At 36.9% G+C, this 23,131-nt stretch overlaps 2 protein-coding genes across 3 annotated transcripts in view; both read right to left on the bottom strand.

Moving 5' to 3' along the window:
* The window catches only part of LOC107084685 (alpha-actinin-2), a 35,886-nt gene extending 30,557 nt beyond the window's left edge, over window positions 1–5,329 (bottom strand). Inside the window, exon 1 of the mRNA XM_015374621.1 lies at window positions 5,034–5,329. Coding sequence (XP_015230107.1) covers window positions 5,034–5,159 — 126 coding nt within the window. The 5' untranslated portion in view covers window positions 5,160–5,329. The remainder of the gene's footprint in view (window positions 1–5,033) is intronic.
* A 3,768-nt stretch (window positions 5,330–9,097) lies between these two features.
* p4ha1 (prolyl 4-hydroxylase, alpha polypeptide I) lies at window positions 9,098–22,865 on the bottom strand. Of its 2 annotated transcripts, none has more exons than XM_015374614.1 (15): window positions 22,658–22,865; window positions 19,539–19,621; window positions 19,306–19,402; window positions 17,892–18,043; window positions 17,151–17,288; window positions 16,744–16,983; window positions 16,431–16,645; window positions 16,170–16,346; window positions 13,667–13,737; window positions 12,248–12,347; window positions 11,590–11,643; window positions 11,439–11,504; window positions 10,204–10,272; window positions 9,764–9,860; window positions 9,098–9,181 (listed from the first exon to the last, which is right to left on the bottom strand). In XM_015374614.1, exons 1-15 carry the CDS (start codon window positions 22,669–22,671, stop codon window positions 9,111–9,113), a joined length of 1,644 nt encoding a protein of 547 aa, XP_015230100.1. In that variant the 5' UTR covers window positions 22,672–22,865; the 3' UTR covers window positions 9,098–9,110. The 2 variants fall into 2 exon arrangements, with proteins under 2 accessions (XP_015230100.1, XP_015230099.1); XM_015374613.1 differs by lacking the exon at window positions 13,667–13,737 and adding an exon at window positions 15,933–16,003 and having other exon boundaries at window positions 22,658–22,864.
* Between the last annotated feature and the right edge of the window lie 266 nt (window positions 22,866–23,131).

The following is a 23,131-nucleotide window of genomic DNA, read 5'->3' as shown; positions in this document are numbered from 1 at the left end:
ATCTAAAACACTGTTTACTCTGTGCTTTTAGTCTTTTACATTGAAAATTATGTTTTTTAATTCACAAAAAACTGTTCTGTTATGATTACAGAACAGTTTTTTTGTGAATTAAAAAACATAATTTTTGGTGAAAATAGTAGGCTTGCTACTTGTCAGACAACGGAAAATTTTGAATGTTGTATAATTTCTCTACTTTAGCAAAGAGTAGCGGTTTAAACGGAGGAAAGTATAGGACGCGGTGCGCCTTTCTCTGAAGAACTACTGAGCGGGAGGAGACAGCCAGGTGAGGAAAAGCTGTTCTTATCTATCGATTCGGTATTTTTATCATACAGACATTAGGCTGTTATTCTTGTGTTTCCCTTAGCTTTGATTGTATGTCTCACAATTTTGTAATTTATCATTGTTCATTAAACTCTGAAAGCTATGTGACTTTGTTAATATTCTGTCCTAAAATGCGATAAGATGTGCCCTTTTTTTAGCACCTGCCCCTTTAGTGGTCTGTGCACGGCCCTGATATACACCTAATCATTTGAAAGCAGCACTCCATATTTACTATACATTTACAATCGAATGCATCCCCAATAGATCTCCCATCATTTTCAGCCTATAGAAAAAAAAAATCAGCTTGTGCACTGATATCATGTTTCCAAGTTAAGACAACAAAAGCATGTTAAAGTTAAGGACATATCCAAAATTTATACTGGTTTTGTATTAAATTACCTGTTCTACTCAGTTCTAACTCTAATTCATGTGCTCTGTTTTAGTTCAAATAAAATCAGAATCAGCAGATTAAGCCTGAAAAGAAATAGAGAGTTTTCTTCTGATTATAGCATTTTTGTTTTTTCAGTCTTTATTAACTTTATGAGAATAAAATTTCTTCTTCTATTGTTATATCCCACTTGTGCTTATTCTTTATATTTTGCCTTGCCCAGCTGTTAGGTACCTAGATTATCCTTGTTTTATGGGCTTTACTTTCTATTCATATAGTGTACTGTTATTCTATTTTATTAACCACTCACCTTCCAAAAAACTACAAGCCCTAACGAATACTTTACAATTTGATGTGCAGGTGAAGTCAGAGGAATGCATGCAAATCTTTCTGAATGTAATATGATGGGTAATTCAAGTTTTATCTATTTCTGTATTTATCAATTTTGCTGAATCTGACTTTATTTTTCTTTTCAGTTTTAGCTTGATTACCAAAAACACTTGAATCCGTCAATAAAAAAAAGCATACTTATTTTTCAGCATTAAATTGGTGTGATTTCAGAGTAGAATTTGTTCCAACAACAAGGTTGTGTTTAATTAAGAGTACTTTAACCTGGGAGCCTGCTCCCAGTAGTACCGTATGCAAGTCCAGCCGGTCCCAAGCTTCAGCCTCCTGGTGTGTGGGACATTCTACGGTAGTAGAAAAATAAAATTGCTTGATAGTCCTTCAAACTGAAATCATTCACAGTTCCAGAACACTGCTGCCCACTTCACAAGCCCGATTCATCACCCCCAAAGCACTACCCAGTGACGATTACTGCTAAAAATATCACTGAATTACACCCAATGATTAAATGATGCCTTTGTTGACTGCATGAAAGACAAAAAAAGAGGAAATGTTGCCTTACACATTTTTTGCTGATTGAATTAAATACATAATACACTTTCCCTTCTGAAGCACTGTGATGATAAGAAGGATGCCTAGTGACAGGGGTTAATATATGGAACCTGTAGGGATTCTGTTCAACTCTGGCTCTTTAAATAGATGCAAAACAGAGACAATGAATAACAAGTACAAACAAAACTGTTACCAGTAAAAAATACATACTAATTGCTTCATGTATTCCTGCAGTTTGACATTCTTTCAGCGAGACACAAGAATAGTTGGTGTTTTCTAGTTATTTCAGCTCTAAGGAGCCTAGAGTAACTCAGCATTATGTTTATTGAGATTTATTGAAAGAAAATAGCTTCATACTAATCTGGCCCTTCTCTGAAAATATAATTACTACATTAACCAAGTAACTGGTTATGTTAGCCTTATGGCCAAAACTTCAAATTCTTGGTAATCAGTATTTTCTGTTACTTTCTGTGTTCACCTTGTCATGAACAACTGTTCTAATTCAGCCATATTAGAAGTATTTCGATAGGAACCTCATGTTTAATGTAGACATCTGCAAATCGATCAGATTTAACTGCAGATTTTAAAAAAGTCTGCCTGAGCTTAGGTTAACAAACTGACCGTTGGACATTCTCTCAAGACTTTTTGGAAAAATTTTAAATGTAAGATTTTGTCCAAAAATGCCCACATATTGGAAGTCCAAATGATAACTTGAAGTTAAGATGCTTTTCAGCTAGACAGACCATTACTTTTTCTGGTCAGCTGCTGAAGCCAGGTGAGGTCTTCAGTGGTTTTGTGACCCTAAAGATGATTCATCAATTCTCTCTTTGAGTAAATTAGGTATAGCCTGGAAGCCTCCTGGGAAAGCTCACCACCATGCTGTATTTTCTCATTGTTACTAATGTCTCTCTGAGGTTTGTAGGACTTTAAAGGTATAGCGTAGGATTTTCAGTTTTTGAAAAGACCCACCCTCTCCACTTTAAAAAAAGATGTACATGCACAACCCTGTACCCGTTCCCAAGAGGAAACATCTATTAAAGACGTGCGAGAGCATGCACGAGCCCATTTCTCCTCGTGCACGGTCAGTTAAAAAGTTGCTGTTTGCATCACTCATACAAGTTTACTTTCTAAAAGATTTAAATAATTTTCCACTATGTCAGACTCACCACCGGTAAGTGAAAATGGGGACGAGCACGTAGGACGGCCTTATGTAAACATATCCCAGAATCATTGACAATTAGGTGGACCGCTTTTTTTTATGACCCACCTGGAAAAAGAACATCCTCCACTATACCTTTTAGCATTAAAAATGTCTTTATAGTCATTTCCAAACGAATCACTTTATTTATTGATTTGTTTTATTTGTGTCTACTTCTTGTAGGCTGTTAAAGTCAGTTATTCTACTTCATGTTTTTAGAAAGGTTCTATGAAAGCTATTTCTTGATTCTGGACATCTGGAGAAAAATAGACATAGATCGGACTAGAGAAATTAAACTGAGCTTTATTAAAAATTGAGTTAGGTATTACTTCTTCATCCACGTTCAATTTCTTTCATTGTTTTAAAGACCTGAGACAGGCTCATTAAAAAAAAAGTAAAACCTGTGCTCCTTTTGCACAGCTCTGTAAAGCCATAGAAGTTTTAACACTGTTATATTGTTTTGAATGCTTTTTGGGACTTTACTATTGCTTAACACAAAGAAGTAAAAGAAACTTAACGATCAACTTGTATTCCTAAAAATACACATATTGTCATCATTTCCATGAGGGCCAGAGAGGGGTTATAGAGGGCATGGTGCTGTTGGAGCTGCAGTTTCAAGGCTCAAGCCAACTCTTAAAGCCCTGAAAACCCCCAACTGGCAGTATGGGAGGCCAAAGCTATAACGAGTTGAGCTGCTGCTGGTAAACTCCAATATATATCTGCCTGGTTTCTATAAACAAAAGGATTCCACCACCCAAGGACGCTGGATTAACCCCACTATAATGCCTTTTGGTCCTAGGGTTTAAAATTAGACGCTGCGTCCATTCTGATCCGGAGAGCGTCATCATGTGCTGGGAGCATCTGTTGACAGCTTGCATTCCACACGTATCAGTGGAGAGGCAGGGGCACGGCTATTGTTAGACACTGTGGTACCCGCCGCATCCGTCCGTCAAAGCCGCACAATTTGGTCCCCGTCGATCTGACGTCAACTGCACCGGAAAAGTCTAAGCTGTCCTTCAAAATACAACCAAGACCTATTTTGCTCTTGACTCACTCTACATTGATAACATTTAGATATATATATGAAGTTATATAAAATTTTGTGTATAGTGACTTTTTTAGTGTTTTTTTTCCATCTACATACACAATAAATTTGTCAATAATTTGATGAATAATTGCAGGAACCTTCTAACCATTCGTATAAGTGAGATTATATGCATTAACTTTTGGCTCCTCAGACGTTGGGCACTTTTTATCCCAGAGCACTATTCCTAACATTGATATAATTTTATCACAAATCAGTTACTAGTATTGCGTTCCCATTTTTACCCTAAAGAGCACATTCCACACTCTTTCTACTTTCAGGACTTCCTCAATATATAGGCTAAGGATGAAAGAATAATAAGATATTTACTAACAACTTCTGTTTAGAGAAAACTCCAAATTCAAGAGACAATGAAAAGGACAGCAATGAATATGTACTCTTGTTCCTTATGTGTTATTGTTACTGGGTGTTTTTTTTTTTTAAGTTGAATGAATTTCAGTAACTATAGTTTGCTCTAAAACATTTCTCTCCTCTGTTTTAAACAGGTTGCTCTTGAAGAATAAGACTGCATGTCTCGATGACATTGCCCTGTATAAATAAAGGTGAATAGGCTGTACTTCAAACTGTCACTGTATCTCATCAAATAAACTGGCTAACTTCCCTGTAGGTCCACTTAAGGGATATTTTCTTTAAGAGCAGTGACTTTGGAGGTTGAGAATGACAAAATTACGTTACATGGAAATAAAAGTGCTGCAGTGTAAATCATGAAATGAGAAAATGCGATGTGAAATAATGATATACTGTTGTTGTAATACATGTATTGAGATATGTATTACAGCCTATATTTTCCACATAATTTGTGTATTTTTCCTGTTGCAAATAATAAAAAGACAAAAGAAGGAAAGCTATGATTATTTTTTAGCAATTTTGACTCTATGGATTTTGCCAGGTGTTTTATTTTGAAGAGGTTGACCAGATGAATCCTTTGCTCTTCAGGTTCTCCATAAGTTCTGCAGCAAACTTTGCTGTTAGATGTTTGATTTTCATTTAAAAATGTAAAATTTTATTTTAAACTTTAACTCTAGGTTAATATGAATAAAAACAAGATTAAAATAGTTTTGCCACTTTTTGTAAATGATCATAGAATACCTGATTTATTTTCAGTATTAACTAAAAAGACATACTTTCCTCTGCTGTTGCTCCCATGCAGGGTCAAGCAGCATGTCTCTGTCCCATTCCTCCTCCTGGAGCATATATTCATCCTCGTACCCGTTGTCATAGTGCACCGTTGTCTCTATCTGGGTCATCATCTTGTCCCGGCACTTTGTCTTTTTTTGCAAAGCTGTAACTTTTTTGTTTATCCTTGAATTGACGTTGATTTAAGGTAAATCTGTGGACCGGTATCTCTCTACTAAGAGCTGCTGTTGCCCCTCTCTCTCTGTGCCTTGGCCTTGTCCGTCCAACCTCACAGAAGGCTGGATGAGCAAATGACTCTGAGATTAGTACTGCACCAGAGGCGGTCCTTGCATGAATGGCCCCTTCGGGCGAGCCACTCCCTCTTATGGCCCCCACACATGCCTGCATTTTTCTATGACGGAAAATATGTGTCAGATAAAAGTGCAGAGCAGAGATACCCAGAGCTTTGAGAGAATTGTGAAGCAAAGTCCATTTTGTGGAACTGGTCAGTTGTCCTCCCTATATTTTTAGACCATAACACAATACTTTCTGTTTTTAAAATGTGCCAAACTTGGATCTTGGATTGTCATTACATGTAAGCTTTAATCAGTTTCATTTGATCTGTTTTCAGTGTTTGTGTGTTTTAAATGGTATATTTTTGTGATGGTATTCGAAAACAAATTCCAATACAGAAACAATAAAGTGGAGTTTATAATGTCATCCAAAAATAAAAGGGTAAATGTCTCAAATAATGAATTACAACAAAATTATAAAGCTAATTATTCATAAACTATATAAACTAAAATATATTAACCTGAAACTACCTAAATTGTAAATGGCATGTACTTATATAGCGCCTTTATTCAAGTTAGGAGACTTGACCAAAGCGCTTTACACTACATTCATTCACCTATTCAAGCACACACTCACACACTGATGATCACACACAGAAGCCGGGCTGCCGTACACTGGCGCCACCGGGCCCTCTGACCACCATCAGTAGACAATGCAGGTGAAGTGTCTTGCCCAAGGACACAACGACACTAAAAGTCAGAGTCGGGCTTGAACCGTCAACCCTTTGATTTCAGGGCAAACTCCTACATCCAACGCCACTGTCGCCCCACAGTGACAGTGTTCTTGGTGTCGCTTACAGTGAGCTGTTTTATATTTAAAGAGCCAAGAGTAGTTTGACTGTTTGATAGAATAGAGGAAATATTTTGATTGATACTACCCAGACAGCATCATCATCGAACCAAAGTTTAATTAACTCTGTCAGTAACAGTTATCAGTGAATTTCCTATGGTTTAATCAACAGTCATTATGTGATGGATATGTTAGCGACGTCTTGACTGAAAATTTACGTTTATTCAGTGATGGTTTCTCAGTGTTGGATGCTGAACCTGTTTTATATTTCTGCCGAATACCGGAGCTCAACGTAGCAAGGCAGCTTACTGTGCTGGACAGGAAGTCCCACACAATCCAGCACTGCACAATATAAAATAATTTTACTATTTTATACTTTGACATTGGTCTGCTCTGGGACCAGGGAAACTAATTTTGTTTCATTTCATGTTAACGTGTTGAAATGACAAATAAAACTCCTTGAAATATGTGGTTGAAATGGCATGTCGTTTTCATTTGTATCAGTTTAACTTTTGCCTGTGTTGATATTCTTCACTAAATGGAAAACAGGATAGGGAGGAAAAGACTGAGCCAAACCAAGCTCCTTAAAGGGCCAATGAGCAACAGGAGCAGTGAGGAGAAAAAGATAGAGGGAGAGCAGGTACTAGAAAAGGAAGATACTGTGCCAGAACTGTATACGCTGTAAAAGCCAGTCCTAATGCATAATGATTGAAGTATTGTGTAAGATTATAGTAGAAATGTGTCCAAACGTTGGCTTGCCTTAACAAAAGTGAACTTATCAGGCTCCATCCTCTACATAATACTGTAATAATAGTAAATGTGAAGCAACTTATTTCAATTATATCGCAATGTGATTTGTGACACATTCCAAGCTATTGTAGATAGAATCACCAAAAGAAAGATGACATAAAAATCAAGTTTATAATGTCTGGCAGGGGAGACAGGGGAGGAACAAAGAAATTCTCAGCCTAGCCTTTTCAGAAGTAATCATGATGGATCCTTAAGACTGAAAATGGCCAGATTTAAATGATGGAATTAAAAGCAGAGGGAGCATGTCATCAAACTCACTTTTATCCCTGAACTTTTGTCCTCAGTAGTTTTTTGGGTCTGGCGTAAGGCCCTGGGCTCAGCCAAACCCAACTTAACTCTTAAGATTTTGGAAGGGATGGCAAGGAGGCATTTCACCTTAAAGACTGAATTAATACCAAAGCTAAATTCCTCAATATACCAATATACCGGTAATTATTTTAAAAACTTGGCAGCAATTATTAGATTAGGGTTATTGTTTTCATACCAAAAGTAGCCAATTTTTAAAAGATATCTTTCTAATTTCCTCTCAGAAACACGCTTCTGATTTAAATATAAATCAATTTAAATCCAGGCCTGCCAGAAGTATTTATAATTTCAAGCTAATTGTATGAGTTCCCCATTTCTTATTATTTTTTTGTGTTTTTTCACTTATTGAATAAAAGCTTCCTAAATCTCTGATTGTCTTTTGGTACATGATGTTCCAGCAGGTATGATCAAGTGAAGCACAGAGTCAGATCAACAAAAAACAACAAAAATAGAATAAGGCCTTTAATTTATCACATCTTCTTTAGCTGTTAGCGATCAAAGGTATATAGCTGTATTGTGTTCTAAAGTATAACACAATGCTGTTTAACACAGTATAATGTTCTCACTACAGAGGAGAAGATTCCTGCCCTTTAAATATGCAGGAAAAAATGTACTTGTTTTCACAGCAACTTACAACTGTGCCTTCAGAGCCCAAGGAAAATATTACTAAACTAAATTTGTGCCACATGGTAATTTCATTTTACTCTAACTTTACTTAAACATCATCCCACCCAAACTATGAAACAAAATACAGTTATACAATTATTTTTTTTCTGTCAATAAAAGGTCTTTATTATAAAAGAAGACATTTAAAAGTTAACTTGGGACATATAAATAAAACACATCTCTGGAAAAATCCAAATATTTTCACACTTACTACCATTTATCACTGCCAAAAAAAAAAAATGTAAAGGGTACCTAAACGCCAACTGAAACTTCCATACACTGAAAATGGAGCCTAATTAGATGGGATCTTATATGACTTTAAAAACAACTTTGGTTTAAAAATGATCCAGTTTTTAGAGCGATGTCAGAGTGTAAACATTGGAAGTAAAGTGTAGCAAATCACATGATGTGCAATGGGTGATAAAGTATTGCATAGATTAGCAAGAAATAAAAACCTTGCTCTGAATTCCCCCTTTGATAGCTTTAAAAAAAATGTTGGTTTGTTCATGCGCAAAAGGTTTTCAGGTCAGATCTGGTTGAGAAAAAAAAAGATTTCCCATATTCGGTGAGTCTAACGCAGTGTCACAGTCATATCTAGCCGATAAAGCATCAGCTAGTCAATGTGAAACATTGATGACATTTTTTCTCTTATTGAAATGTTAAACTTTTCCAAAAATAACAAACAAAACTCCAAGGGCCAATGTAAGGAAAGCAATTAAACAAATAAAAATGTGGGGAAAAAAAACCTCTGATGTTCACTTTAGAAAAAGGGGAAGCGGATCCCTGCAGTTACAACTGAGGGATAACCTCGCCACAGAGCAGGAGTTCATTCAGAGTGCAAAGGCTGACTCAAGGGAGTGAACAAAGCTCGGGTCTTTCTCAAATACTCTCCGACAATCCCAAGAACAAGTTATCTGTCACAGCGACGCGGATGCTGTCCGGGGGAGCTCGATATTATCAAAACAATCTCTGGGCTCACAGACAGAAAACAGGTGGGGAGAAAAATGGATCACTCAGGAGGGAGGACGGGGGAGGAGGGGGGAGCCATTTGGACCCCATGGATCATCTGTGGTGTGCTGCAGTGTTCTCTGATCCTCGGTGGTTAAAAAGAGGACTGGGATAAGGGATTAGATAGGAAAGGTTGTTGTTCTCTCTTTACATCATTCAGTTTCATTCAAGCCGCAGGGTCGCCGCCACTCCTGACCCCGTTCATGGATCCACTTGTTTGATACTAAAAGAAAGAGGAAAAAAAACTTGATCTTAAGAATAATCTAGATCATGTCTTTACACATATAGTGTCTTGAAAACAAATGAATAATCCTTTCACTTTTTACATTTTCTCATGTCCTGCTCACAAATTTCTTGTGAGAAGAGGACAAAGCTAACACTGCCAATCCCCCTGAACACATCATCTCCCTTAAGAAAAACATGGGAAGGCTTTGCCTTAAACTGGGAGGAGGTTGGACCACAGAGTTAATAGATAAAAGTATAAATATACCAAAAGGTATATATATAGGCATGTTTTCAACGACAGAGTTCAGAGCAATGCACATTTATGTATTAGAATTAGATTTAACGCCCAGCTTTAAATCAAACTAGCAATCAAAGCTTAAAAACTGCTGTTTAGGGAAGCTATCTATCCACCTGAACTGAGCTGAAACTTTTTACAGAAAGCAAGACGTATACCACAAAATGCTTGTATCTGCGCTTTCTGATTCAAATGTTACCATTACTTTATTTATACCTCTCATAAAAACCTCCAAACATAAATGAAAGTTAAATTGAAAGTCTGATACTCAAAAGAGGAACTCACCCCACTTGTTGCCCACTAACACTGGACAGGCTGCATGCCGGGTGCTGTAGTCTCCTTCCCCGCTGGCAAACAGATTGTACCAGAACACAGCCGTACCCTGAAATCAGCGACAGAGGTAAGCAGCAGCTCTCTCTATTAAACTGTTAGCATGCATTAATCTCAAACATTCACTTCCAATTTCTATTTTTCAAAAAAACTGCTATAATTTTTATGTAAATGTATTATTTTAAACTATGCTATCTGAATCAGAAAGATATCTTTTTTTTTACGTCAGTAATATATGGATGCTATGAATCACAAAACCATTTAGTGTATAAAAGATTTTAAAAAATAGATTATTTTTTTTTTAATAAGATCAGATATTTGAATTTTGCATTTGTTCTAATATAATGTAGCAAAATGAATATATTAGTAAATTCTAGGTGTTAGTGCTTGGTTACCTTTTTAGGCCAAACTGCTGCACCTACATCAGGGAATACTGTGGCTCCCCCTGCAGTCACATCACTCATCTGCAGCAGATAAAGCAAGGAAAAGAAAAGGTATTAACAGGCTTGTTGGGCTAACATCAAACCTTAGTCGCTCTTTACGATCCTAAGCTGCTTCTGAAACACAATAGTCGATGCAATGTTTATTAATTATTTATATTCATAGATTTAAGGTCAGCTCCATTCTATCTTATTCATATACATTATTTATAAGTTACTATACAGTCAATAACAGAGAATGAGTAGCACTACTAATACTGGGGAATACATTTAGCTGTTTTGTTTCTCTCAGCTATTTGCAACAAAAAAGTAGAAATATAATAAAAGCTAAAATGAACTTGCATGGAACCTTATTAATTACAGCATGCATTAAAAACCATTTTTTATTACTGTTTTGCCCATGAGCCTTGGCACATAAAAAAAAAGGAAAAAAGGTTTTATTTAATCAAATTGTTAAAGCTTCAGATTCCACTGGATATATCAACACTAGAAGTGTGCATGTGCAGCAAGAGGAAAGTAACAAAGAAGGGGTAAACACAACAGACACAAATGACTGGTGTCTGGGGGAAAAAAAACAGCAGAAGAGGAAGGAAGATCGTCCCTCTTCTTATTCAATAGTTAGTTTATTTTAGTAAGTGAACCTTTTATGTCTTAAATATATAAATAATATACTGTATTTTTCATATTTATAAAGTGATTTCTTTTCATTAAAAATAGGAAATGATTCCTTAGTGTTGCTTTTTTTTTTAGCAGACACTTTTCTAAAATTTTTCCATAAAAAAATTATGCAACGATTTCTAGCATTTATTTAATCATATTTAGTTACTTTAACCCAATTGTTTCATGTTGGCAGTGTAGGACATTAAAAATTGTGTTAAAGTAACTAAATATGATTAAGTAAATGGCAAACGTGGTTGCATTATTTTTTCAGTGTACCTGTTTAAGCATGGACATTTTATGTTTATACACAAGTTTTCAGCAGGAAGCATTTAGCAAATTAACGTCATCTCAAAATCAGTTTATTTTTCTAAAACTGTTGTTTACAAGCAATTATTTTTACATCATATTCCAACACCTTAGACTGAAAAGAATCATCATAATCATTTTGACACATTAGATGTGAAAAAACCCATCTAAGGAACAATCAAATGCCATTCAAAGCAACCTGTTATTAGCATGTGTTTACTCACATAAAATAGCCAAGTCGCAATACGATTTCCAGTTCCCAGCTCTTTAAAGGCATCTGGTTCATCTTTCTGTAAAAATATCAGACACCACATAGAATGTCACATCATATAAAGTCACAGCTTGACATCAGAAATCAAATTATTAAAAGCTTACCCTTCCAAAGTCAAAGTGAGGTTCATACTGCCCTCCAACACCATAGTTGGCAACCTTCAACATCAAACAAACACATTTTGTTTAAAATCACGCCAGAAGCTTCTGGTGGATATTTATCAGTCTGCTGCGACTAAATGAGATCAAAGTCTCGATGTTGATCTTTAGTTGATATTTATATTTAAATTATTTCTTTAACAGCTTGCACTCTAGTTTCAGGGGTGTCTTCAGCAGACAGACTGAGGCACACAGGTAGATGTTTTACATGTCTTCCACTAACAGACTACATTCAGTATGTTGCTCTAATCTTCTTCCCAAAGACCTCAGAGAGCTCTTTTTTTCAGAAGTTGACTCCTATTTCAACAGCCACAAACAGCAGTTCTCTATCTTGTATGATGTAAAACTCAAATATGTGATTAGGGAGGCTTTAACAGAGAATGTATGTCAGGTTGTCAAAATTTATATCTCACAAAACTTGTGTTTTTATTTATTTATTTATTTTTACAGAATTTGAACCTTAAAATTTTATTTTCTTTATTGTTTATCCTAAGCACAGTAATCATGCTGATATAAAACTTCTAAGTGTGTTAGAAAAAAACACAGTTTTTAACAGTGAACGCATTTTTATGTCTTTGTCTAGAATAATTAATTAAAAGTCTACCTGAAGTTCTTCTGCTGTGTCCATTTCCAGACCTGTGATGGCCTCAATCCTCTCATTGATCTTTTCAATCACTGGATCTTCATAACTGGTGAGCCAAGCGCTGCAGTAAAGAAAGGCACAACACAGAGGCTAAGATATTCATTCATTTTTCTTAAAATACAAATCTGTTCACTAGATGGCAGTATATAGCTCTTCGGTGAAGAGAACAAAGCCATGCCATGCTCAGAACATGCTGAAAAGGATTAAGAAAATATATTGTTAATTTTTCTTTTTTGGAAATCTTAAAAAAATGAAGAAAAAGTGTGAAGAAATTAGAAAACTGGAAAGAGCCCAGTGATCTCCAAAGCAGCTTAGGGTACAGGTTTGTGCACTTTTATAGTCTGATTGAGCAACAAATAGAAAAAAAATCTTAGCTTTCACTATTCTAGAAAAATGTGTGCTTTTGTTCCTTTCAGGGTCTAAAATACACTATTTAAATTGTCCTTGTTATGGAAGAAGCAGTAAAAACCCACAATATCCACATCAAACCAGTCATACCACTAAAAACTGTTTCCATTTTAAGGATCATAATAAATTCCAAAACTTTAAAAAGATCTTTTTAGAAATTAAACAGCAAGTTAAAAAAACAGCTCAACTGCCTAAGGGTTTAAATGTATGAACCCTCACTTTGAGGTAGATAGGTAAATATAAGAGGTAACTAGATTTGATATTAATTGTATTTTTATGCGACGCCGAGTTATATTTTCAGGTCAAACATGAGCCAGCAGAGCAAGTATCTTAAAGCCAGTTCAAAGAACTGTTTCTCCAGCTCATCATATACTTATGCTCACTAAATCTAAAACAACATCCTGACTCACACATACAAACTGGGAAAAAAAAACACACCAAAAGGACACCACACCCTAACATCCTTGCACACTGACATTAATGACCAGGAGCAGTAAAACCAGAAAGATGTGGGGGTTTGAGTTTGCGTGCTATTTTTATGATGGTGTTCAGATGGATGCTTTAAAATAGATAACTAGCATTTATGTTTGCAGTTAAATTCTGAGTATTTAATACTACATTTAATGTAATGATATAAAAAATTAAAAATCTGCTGCTATTAATACAATAGGAAAAAGATCTAAATATATAGAATTGCACACAGCAGTCATTATGGAGATATTCATTCCTGTAGGGAAAATGGCTGAAAGAAAATGAATGAGTTTAATAAAATGATCTATAGATCATCCAGTAGAAGGAAATAGGGGTTTAATTATCTTGGTTTAAACAAACTGTTTGCGTCAATAATAATTAAACCCCATAAATTGTTAGTTTTCCATTTCATTTTTTTTTTTCTCTGTGCAAGGTCAAACAAAGCCAGGAGGCTGACAGAGATGAAGCTGGATTAAGACCTGTTGACCTGTGACCCCTTACCTCTTGGAGACTCTGTACTGGGCTGTGGTAAGTTTCCCAGTTTGAGGGTCATGCACCGTGGCCCGTCTTAGCTATGGTAGTTTTTAGAAGATACAGGAAATAATGAGAGAAAAGCATAGGAAGAAAAACAAGAAGAGGACAGACGGAATAGGAGATGGAAAGAGGGAGAGAGAAGATGAGGTCAGTGGTTGGTGGCGTTATTAATAAGAAAAAGCAGAGCGCTGTATGAAGCAATACTGGACCTCTACATGTTTCAGAATATTAGCTTTCGTTATTAATGCATCAGCTGCCTCTGATACACTAAAAGGGAGACGAAGAAACTATGTTATTATTAACTAGCAGAAAAATGTCCCCCTTCAGCTTGTTGTTACCTTTGTGTAACAGACTCCTGAGCAGCAGATTGTCCCGATAATTTAAAATATGCTACTTTTTTATCCATACCAAAGTATTGTAAAATAATAGAGTTTATAGAGCCTAGTATATCTCTATTTCCCTTAATGATAATCTATTGATGAGTCCAATATAACTTTAAACTAGTATCAACACCTCTTGTACTTTCCCACATTACAAAGAAAAACTTCTAGGTAAATATTTGGAATTTTATGTGATAAATCAACACAAAATAGAGCCTGTGTGTCAGACAAATATGATACGTTGTTTTCCAGCTTTAAAAAAAGGAAAACAATGAAATATGAGTGTAGTATTCAGCCCCCTTTACTCTGAATTCCTAAATAAAATTGTGTAAACTTTTTGCAAACTTTTCTCAGGTTGACTTGTATATAATGTCATATAATACAGCTGTTCTGTAAAACACAGCTATAACAACTATTACGGTAGTCATTTTTAGTAAAACTTAAAACAGATAAATCATTGCATAAAGCTATAGGGACAAGGCAAACGCATAAAATAGGGTGCTATGGTCAGGTGGGAGAAAAATCTTTATATGCAACAAACTAGCACCCGAAATCTGCTTGCATCAGTACTTTGGTGTAAACTCTGCAGTAAATACACAACCAATATAATCAATCAGAGCATTTACAGTCTGTTTCAGACTGATGCTGGAACCAATTCTGAGTCTATCTACCAGACCAAACAAACAAGCACAACAACCATATTTAAATAATTCACATAAGAAAGACTAGATTGTCTTGCTTACTAAATAAATACATGCATTTATACATATCTAAATTTACCATCTGCGATGGACTGGCAACCTGTCCAGGGTGTACCCTGCCTCTCGCCCATTGACTGCTGGAGATAGGCACCAGCACCTCTCGTGACCCCAATTGGGACAAGCGTGTAAGATAATGGATGGATGGATGGATGGATGGATAAATTTACCATTTATGGCTATGCATGGTACAGAAATTAAATGCAAAAATATAGCTTTTCTGGAGGAAAACTGCTGAAAAAAATCTGTTTTAAGTGTTTTATGTCTTTTTTTGGTCTGACTGTTAATGAGTAAACTCATAATTCTCTGAGCACATCCGGGCTTCACAGCAGAGCAGAGCATGTAGTTTGAAAATGGAAATGAAACGACTGGAAGTAAAGTACCGAGTTGAGCGGACTGGGGAAGTAACCAGTGTAAATACAGGAAAACACCTTCCATCACAGAAACAAACCATCCCCATAGTGGTGGCAGCATTATGCTGTGGGGATAACCAACTTCAGCACTAACATAAGCTAGCCAGAGTTACTGATATTACAGATCCCTCCTGAAAAACAACATGTCAGAGGCTTTAAAGGAATTAAGAATAGACTTAAAGATGGAGCCAGAGCTGTAATTATATTCTGTACTTTGAGGTTCGGTATATTCATGTGTTAAAATGTTCCGGCCAGATCTAAACTCAATAGAAAACTTATAAATTGAAAAGAGTCTCCCTATTCAATATGAATAAATGTATCCTACTTTACAAATGAAATAAAAAACCTTGTAGATGAGCAGAGCTGGTCGAGTCACGTCCCCAAAAGGCTTTTATTTGTTAAAACTACTAAGAGGCTTGTGTCACATTTGTTCCAATTTACGATTATTTGCTGGTCTATCACATAGAAACCCAATTTAATACATGGAGGAATTTGGCTTTAAGGAACTAAATATGCCTTATAAATGTTTTCTTAATCTGTATTACGCTCAGGAGCCTTGAAGCTTTGGAGGGGTAGCAAAGTGGAGTTTTGGACTGACGGGAGTCCAAAGAGGGAACTAGAAGTGTTTTTAAGGGGGGGAGGATAATGCCCTCCAAAATCTCCCCCTTAACCTCTATCTTACCTTTTGCTGATCCTGTAAGAAGCTGTTTCCAGTACTCCAGTGACAGGGTTGGAGATGGTTGCCCTGCGCAGCTGTGAAGCCAGGAACATGATTTAACCCCCACACTGAGGCACAGGTGCATGCCTGTGTGATTGTCTAACCCAACAAACCAGCCTCAAGGCTTCCACCTACCACAACTCAACATGTTGAATCACATTCAAGCCACTGCACACAATCCTACTGCTCCTAATTACTTACTCGTGGCTTCGCCAGTTGCTTGATTTTCTCGATTTCTTCATCAGAGATAATGTCAAGGTAACGAACGATGTAGGGGCGGTCCCACTCATCTTGCTGTTTGATAGGTGCCAGCACATACCTGGGGTGGCGGTTGTTGTCATAGTATCGACAAAACAGCCTGCTCTCTCTGCGGGGGGTCTGATGTTGAGATAGAAATAAAAAACGGTGTTGTAGATAGAAGTAGGGTTAACTCAGACATTATCGTCCTCTTTTCTTCCTCACCATCCTAAGCCCCTCCCCTCGACAAAGCATTTCGTACTTCTTCCTCTCTGGGATCAGAGAGAAGGATTTCTTTGAGGACCGTTTCTTTTTTTTGGGTGTCTCCTCTTTTTCTCCCTCCTCTGGTTTCTGGGCTTTTTCCTCTGCCTCTTTTTTCTGCTTCTCCAGCTGATACTCAAAGTACTTCACATTGCCTTTGGCACGCTGGTGCTCTGGGTCTGAAAATGTGGAAAACAAATACTAGTAATGCTGATGATGTCACCATAAGGAGGAAATCAAAGCATTCAATTCTCTGAAATAGTTAAAGTAAGGTTACCGAGTTGAAGCAGCTTCAAGGTGTACTCTAGAGCTCGCTTAATCTCCCCCTGCTGGTAGATGGAGTAACTGAGGTAGTCCAGCACCGTCACCTTGTCTATGGTGGACTCCTCTCCCTCGTCGAGCTGTTTCAGGGCCTGGGCCATCCACAGCTCTGTGTGGTAGTAATCAGCATCTGAGTAGGATATTTTCCCCAGCTCGTAACAGTCCTCCACTGTCATCTGGCTCTTGTGCTTTACTCCTGGTGAGCAGAAAGCAAACAGGAAGGTCAAACATTATTAAAAAGATAAAAATCCATCACACCACAGGTGGCTGCTTTTTACACAAAAGCTTAAAAACGTGATAACCAGGAAAAATAGTCATTTTTATACACTATTTTAAAAAGACAATGGCTTTGTTAGGTTTTACCAGGAAGGTTTCCTGTTGAAATGGTGTTGGCATCAAGTTTATAGGTGTCCTGTAACCGAAGCAAAGCTTTAGCAGCCCCAGTTTGGTCCTCCTCAGTGGGAAAGTACTGTCTTTGGATGGTTAGGTTGGAGATAAATCCTGGTAGAAAAGAACATGACAGAAAAAGATAAGGAAACACATTTCCCTCTAAGGATATAAACACAGTTTGAAGAGCAATCAATCTTGTGACTTTATATATTTAAAAGGGGAAAATTTAGATGTAAAAAGCAAATAAAATAAAACAATGGATACACACACACACCATTAAAACAGTGTTAAACTAGAATCAGCTTTAAAAAGGAGCTTGTTCTAAAAAAAAAATGGAATCACAAAACATTGATATTTCCTAGCAGAAACTGATACAGTAATAAAGATATATTTACCATTTCTTAACTTGGAGAAATATAAACTATTATCTGAACTAAATATGAGTAAAAATCCCTAAGATAAATACTTGTTATGGAATTTTCCTGATAAGCATTTGAGTTTATTTAGCTTCTTTATCACCCTTCACATTGTTACACTGAATAGAAAAACTTAAACCCTCCAAAATCTCGATTGACAAAGTTCAAGTGATTATAAAGTTCAAAATGATAATGCTGCTATGACTTTATTACTACTTTAATTGTTGTACTAATAGGTATTATTAGCTATTTGACAGAACTGGTTTAAATTATTTAAGACATCCTCAGTCATCCATACCATCAGTGGTGTCACTAAGTACCAGACTCTCCAGGTCCCCCCACTCTGTGTTCAGCCTCTTCATCAGTTTGAAAGCATTGACAGGGTGGCCTAAAAACCCTTCAGGGTCCTGTGTGGCTGTTGCTGTCAGGGAATCCAACTTGTCCGCCCACCTGTCAGGAAAATGGTTACAAGTGTGTTGATTAGCATTATAATGCAAACATGTTGGCCAAACGTGACTGATACCCAATGATGATTGAATTCAGCACTACAGCTGTAATCTAAAAATGTTCACTTGTGTCTGAACTCTGTAGTACCGGCAATAACATCACAGTGTAACTCATAACAGAGCTAAAAATCCTCAGAATAATATAAATGCTACCCTCTTGGGGTAAGTTTTTCTTTTTTTCATAATTCACTGGAATTTCCTCATGCGCTAAAAACATATTTTTTGTCTGGTATCCTCTTGTCTTTTTTCATACGAAGCCTAAGTGTGTTCAATTTAATCTGTTTGTTTTTTTTTTACCAAGAAGTCACTAGACTCCACTAGGTGCAGACAGGTGCAGTCTGGTTCCCTGCTTTTTGCAAATGGCAAGATTCTGCTGACTTCCTCCTGCCAAGACCTACAGCATGCACATGCAGTGAAGTGGCCTGGGATGAGAATCCACTCCTCCTAGTCAGAGGCCACGGCTCTCAACCAGAAAAAGGTGCCTTGTCCCTTTCAGGTTGGAGGAAAGTTCCTGTTTCAAGTGGAGGAGTTTAAGAATCTTGGGGTCTTGTTCACGAGTGAGGGGAGAAAGGAGTGGAAGACCGATATAAACAGATCTGTGTGGCTGCTGCTATAATGCAGACACTGCTCCAGTCTGTTGAGGTGAATATAGAGCTGGGGGAGAGGCAAAGCTCTCGATTAACCGGTCAGTCTACGTTCCTAGCCTCATCTATGGTCATGAAATCTGGATCATGACCGAAAGAGTGAGATCCCCGATACAAACGGGTGAAATTAGCTCTCTCCTGAGGGTTACAGGGGCTTTAGAGATAGGGTGAGAAGCTTGGTTATTCTGGAGAGCCTCAGGAATAGAGCCGCATCTCCTCCACGCCGAGAGGAGTCAGCTGAGGTGGCTCCGACATCTTTTTCATAGACTTCTGCCCCCGCAACCCGGTCCAGATATAGCGGAAGTCGACGTGTGTGAGGAGCCAATGTTTTTTTTAATAACACTGTTTTGACATAAAATGTGACTCATGTGAGTATTACAAAAGACACATTTCAGATTAAACTTCAATGTCTAAAGATGGAGTCTTTGTCTCTGCAACTCAAAACATTTATTCCTTTTAATAGTTAAGAATAGTAATTGGAAGCTGACTGTATGATGATGAAAGTGACTGACAAAAAGCTAAGCTATTCTTCATGTGTGCTAGCTTCTTTGCATAGACTTACCGTTTGACCCGCTCCAGTTTGTTTTCCTCTGCTCTGATGTAATCCTTCAGAGATGTGACGAGGTCTTTTTCAGTGTACAGCAGATCTGTCATCTGGCCTGCGGAGTAACAAACCAAACACAGATGCATGAATTGAATAATGCATTAACAAGCTAATCATTTTTTATGATTTGCAGGTGTTTGCTGTGGTTAAATGAACAGCCAGAAGGGTCGGTTTTACAATGTGAATATTACCTATGGAGGTGAAGAAATCATTGTGGGCTGAGAGCGACTGCAGGCAGCTCAGAAGCACTAAAAAGCAACATGGAAGCTCCATTCTGAAAGAGATTAGGTGAAATCCTTGTGTAAATTCATTAGAATCAGCTCCAGTTTTTCTCCCATAATGCAATGCGCAACTTTTTTCACTTCCTCAAAACCTAATAATAGAAGGATTATTTATCAGGTTTTAGACTCCAAATGTGCAGAATCAGCATTCTCGTTATAATAAGGCACCAAAAACTGAACTTGTTTCGTTTCAGATTATCATCAAGACTGATTTACTTACAGTTGTTGGCCCAAGTATTCTCTTTCCTTTCTCTCTCCTCTGATACGTTGCAATAGGAAGGCTGTCTCTTAGACTGTATAAACAACCTTTCTATGAAGGCTACGGTATATCTAATAGATTTTGTAACAGAATCCTATTCCTTAAAAGGCAAACTAACATCTCTTATTCACAGAGGGAAAAACATGAGCCTACTTGCATCGGTACAGATTCATGCTTTTGCACCTTTGCACGGCTTTTCAGTATCAGTTGTTTTTGTTATTTCTTCTTTTTGATGTTGATAAAGTTTCACCTATTTATTTCAACAAGTTGGAATATATATATATATATATATATACACAATGGATATTATACAGATAATATAAAATAATACAATACACAAAAGGAAAGAAAAGGAAGAATGTGTGTAAGCAAAAGCCACGGGGAGTTCATCCAGCCACGCATCCATGTCAGAAACAAAAAACTAAGTCTGTGTTTGGTGTCAACATGCATGGTTCAGCTCTAATTTTTCAATAAGCCTTAAATCCTGAAAGGCATTTCAGTATTTCTGGGCAGTATGGGGCAGAAAATCAAAGTTACATGAGAATCTTAAAATAAGATCAGTAACTGAGCCCATGGTGGATCAAAATTTAAATCCAACAAACGTCTTTAGATGCTTCAGTCGAGTAAGATGATAAGAGCAGTCTATTGCCAGAGCAAAGACAAACACACACAATGTACACTTACACGTATGGTCTATTTAAACAAAGTAAATAGGCACATTTTGTGAGGGGAAATGAGCAAATGAGAACTCACAGAGGCTCTTTGAAAAACACGGATGTCTACACAGTGGAGATTTGCATTGGAAATTTGTTTAGAAGCAATGGCTCAAACAACCACTGAGCCAGCTAAGAGATCCCAGAAAAAAATATATGCAAAACTGGTTAAAATGGGAGGATAAATGGTTAAAACAATGGTAGCCAACTCAACAGCCTTACCCACAGGTTAAAAGAAATTCATCCAAAAAAAATATGTTTTTGTGCAGCAGCTCTCCCGAGTGCATCAAACTATCATCAGACTACAGGTTTAGACAAGCTCTGACTTCGCCCTCTGGTTTTTAATGTAGGTCATCAGCATGCTGCCACAACAAGTTCAAATATATTTGAACACCTACCATTCAATCAAAATCAACCTAAACTGACAGTATGCATAAAAAATGATCACTGAAAGCTCTTCATCACGAAACACCAGAAAAAAAGCTAAAACATAAAGGAATTTAATTACTGTAATCAATGTAATAACAGGGTAACGACTACAGCCTCCCAGATACTGTGTTGTATAAATCCAAGTGTAACGCCCGGATTAAAACTGCTCATTATACAAGAAAAAACTTTTTACATGTTTTATACCAAACCCAAGAGCCAGCCTCATTGTTGCTCTGCAGCAATTGTAACAGCCAAGGCCATTACCATTTCAACTTTGATAAGCCACAAACCAGGGGACATCTTTTTATGCTTTCCAACATATCCTCCTCTTTTTGCCTGAAAACACAGCCTATTGTGGAAAAACAGCTCCTACTGTGTTTGTTCTTAACTACAATATCAACATAAAGGATCAATCAATTATTTTTTAATCTCATCAGTAAAAAAGGTTGATCAACAAAAAGCATTTAATAAAACATTTTGCAGACTGAATAAAAAAGCTGCTATTAATTTGGGCATTTGGTTTACAATATTACTTAATGTTCTACAACAAAAGGCCATAATAGGTGTATTTCTATTTTGTGTATTTAACACTACACAAAAAAGCATACTTTTAAATAGCTAATAATTGATAAGCCTTATCCATTAGACTCAAATGTATTTATCCCTTGGAATTACTCCTTCAAGGAAATTCTGCTTCCAGTAGCTTATATAGAGTATAAAGATTTAAAGCAAAATGCCATTAAAGATCAAATACAACAGACAATATAAAAAAAGAGTGTATATAGTACAAAAAAGATTTTTTTTAAAAAGAAAAAAGTTGTAATGTCCAGGAGGCAGAAATGTACTGACCTTATAAAATAAGTACAAAATTACAGACTAATTGAAACAGAATTTGGTTTTGCACCCTCACTGCCACCTTAACACACAATACTAATCTTATTTTTTTTATTTATTTGTTTTTATACACTTTTGTAAAGCCTCCTGGCACAGAAGCGTCTAACTTAACTTTTAGTGTAAGCATAGCCATGCAGTGAAAAGGCAGAGGAAATGGATAAGACTGCCACGTCTTCGCCCCTCCCCTCCATGGAAACTCATGAGGCTGACATCCCTTAAAGTTAAATTTAAAACTAACCAGATTTAGGGATCCTTCAGCTCCTCTAAACTAGATATATTCTATTTACGCTCAATCTTTGCTGTAGACATTATTTGCAAGGCAAGATTCATCTCTTGTAGTATTTTCTATTAAATAAAACCCCTTAGAAAAGTGCAGAAGGGTTTTTTTACACTGTATTTATATTTCTATGTGTATTTGAGTATTGTTTTTGTTGCTGTTTTATAAATAAGTGCAACTTTAAAGCAGTTTCATCCCACACTCCTACTTTGCATAGGAATGCCATAACTCCGCCAACAACGTGGGCAGAACCACATTTTTCTTTTGTCTCCTGTTGTTTTTGCATTTTGCTACTTTTTAACCTACGTCATCCTTCCTTCCGGTCACTAATATAAACCCATAATTCTCAGTTCTTACGCTAAACAGCAAAGCCCTTAACAGTTAATTGGGAGGAAAACAATCAGATGAGTATTCAGTCCTGATTGATGTCTCATCTGATCCATGAGGCTGTATTTACCTTTTCCAAAGCATCCTGTGGGAAGCAGAATCCCCGCGTCCTCAGCCGATGTGTCCTCTAATGTAAAAGTGACTTCCTCGGTGAAGACTTGAATAAACGAGCAGAGGATCCTCCTCCTCTCCTGTGATGTTTCGGTGAACTGTTGGCTATGCGGAGGTCTGGGTTGGATTTTCTCTGTCTGAATGCTACGTGCAGGCGCACATGCCTTCAGTTTGGTGCGGATCTGAAGGGGGTGCTGTCCTGTAAATCGATGGGGGATTTTTTTTGTGCGTAGCTACGCAGCAACCGTTTTGTTGAATAGATCCCCCGAAACAAAGTAACGCCACGCTTCTGCCACGTATTAAGACCTTCCCTACAATCAGGGAAATCATGAATGATGACAAAATAAGGATTAGACACCCTTATAACCTAATCAGCAGGACACAATGTGTTTTTGTTGTTGTTTTGTATACAGGCTGTAAGGTTTCAAGTGAC

This window comes from Cyprinodon variegatus, unplaced genomic scaffold, assembly GCF_000732505.1.
Source record: "Cyprinodon variegatus isolate N-32 unplaced genomic scaffold, C_variegatus-1.0 Scaffold106, whole genome shotgun sequence".
NCBI classification, from domain to species: Eukaryota; Metazoa; Chordata; class Actinopteri; order Cyprinodontiformes; family Cyprinodontidae; genus Cyprinodon; species Cyprinodon variegatus.
This window is presented reverse-complemented; position numbering and strand designations above follow the sequence as displayed.

Excerpts from the sequence above, each read along its gene's own strand:
- p4ha1 (XM_015374614.1), bottom strand. Across the intron at positions 11,505-11,589 it reads CTCACTTTGACTTTGGAAGG|AAAGATGAACCAGATGCCTT; the intron begins GTAAGCTTTTAA and ends ATATTTTTACAG. Across the intron at positions 9,182-9,763 it reads GTTAGTGGGCAACAAGTGGG|TATCAAACAAGTGGATCCAT; the intron begins GTGAGTTCCTCT and ends TCTTTCTTTTAG.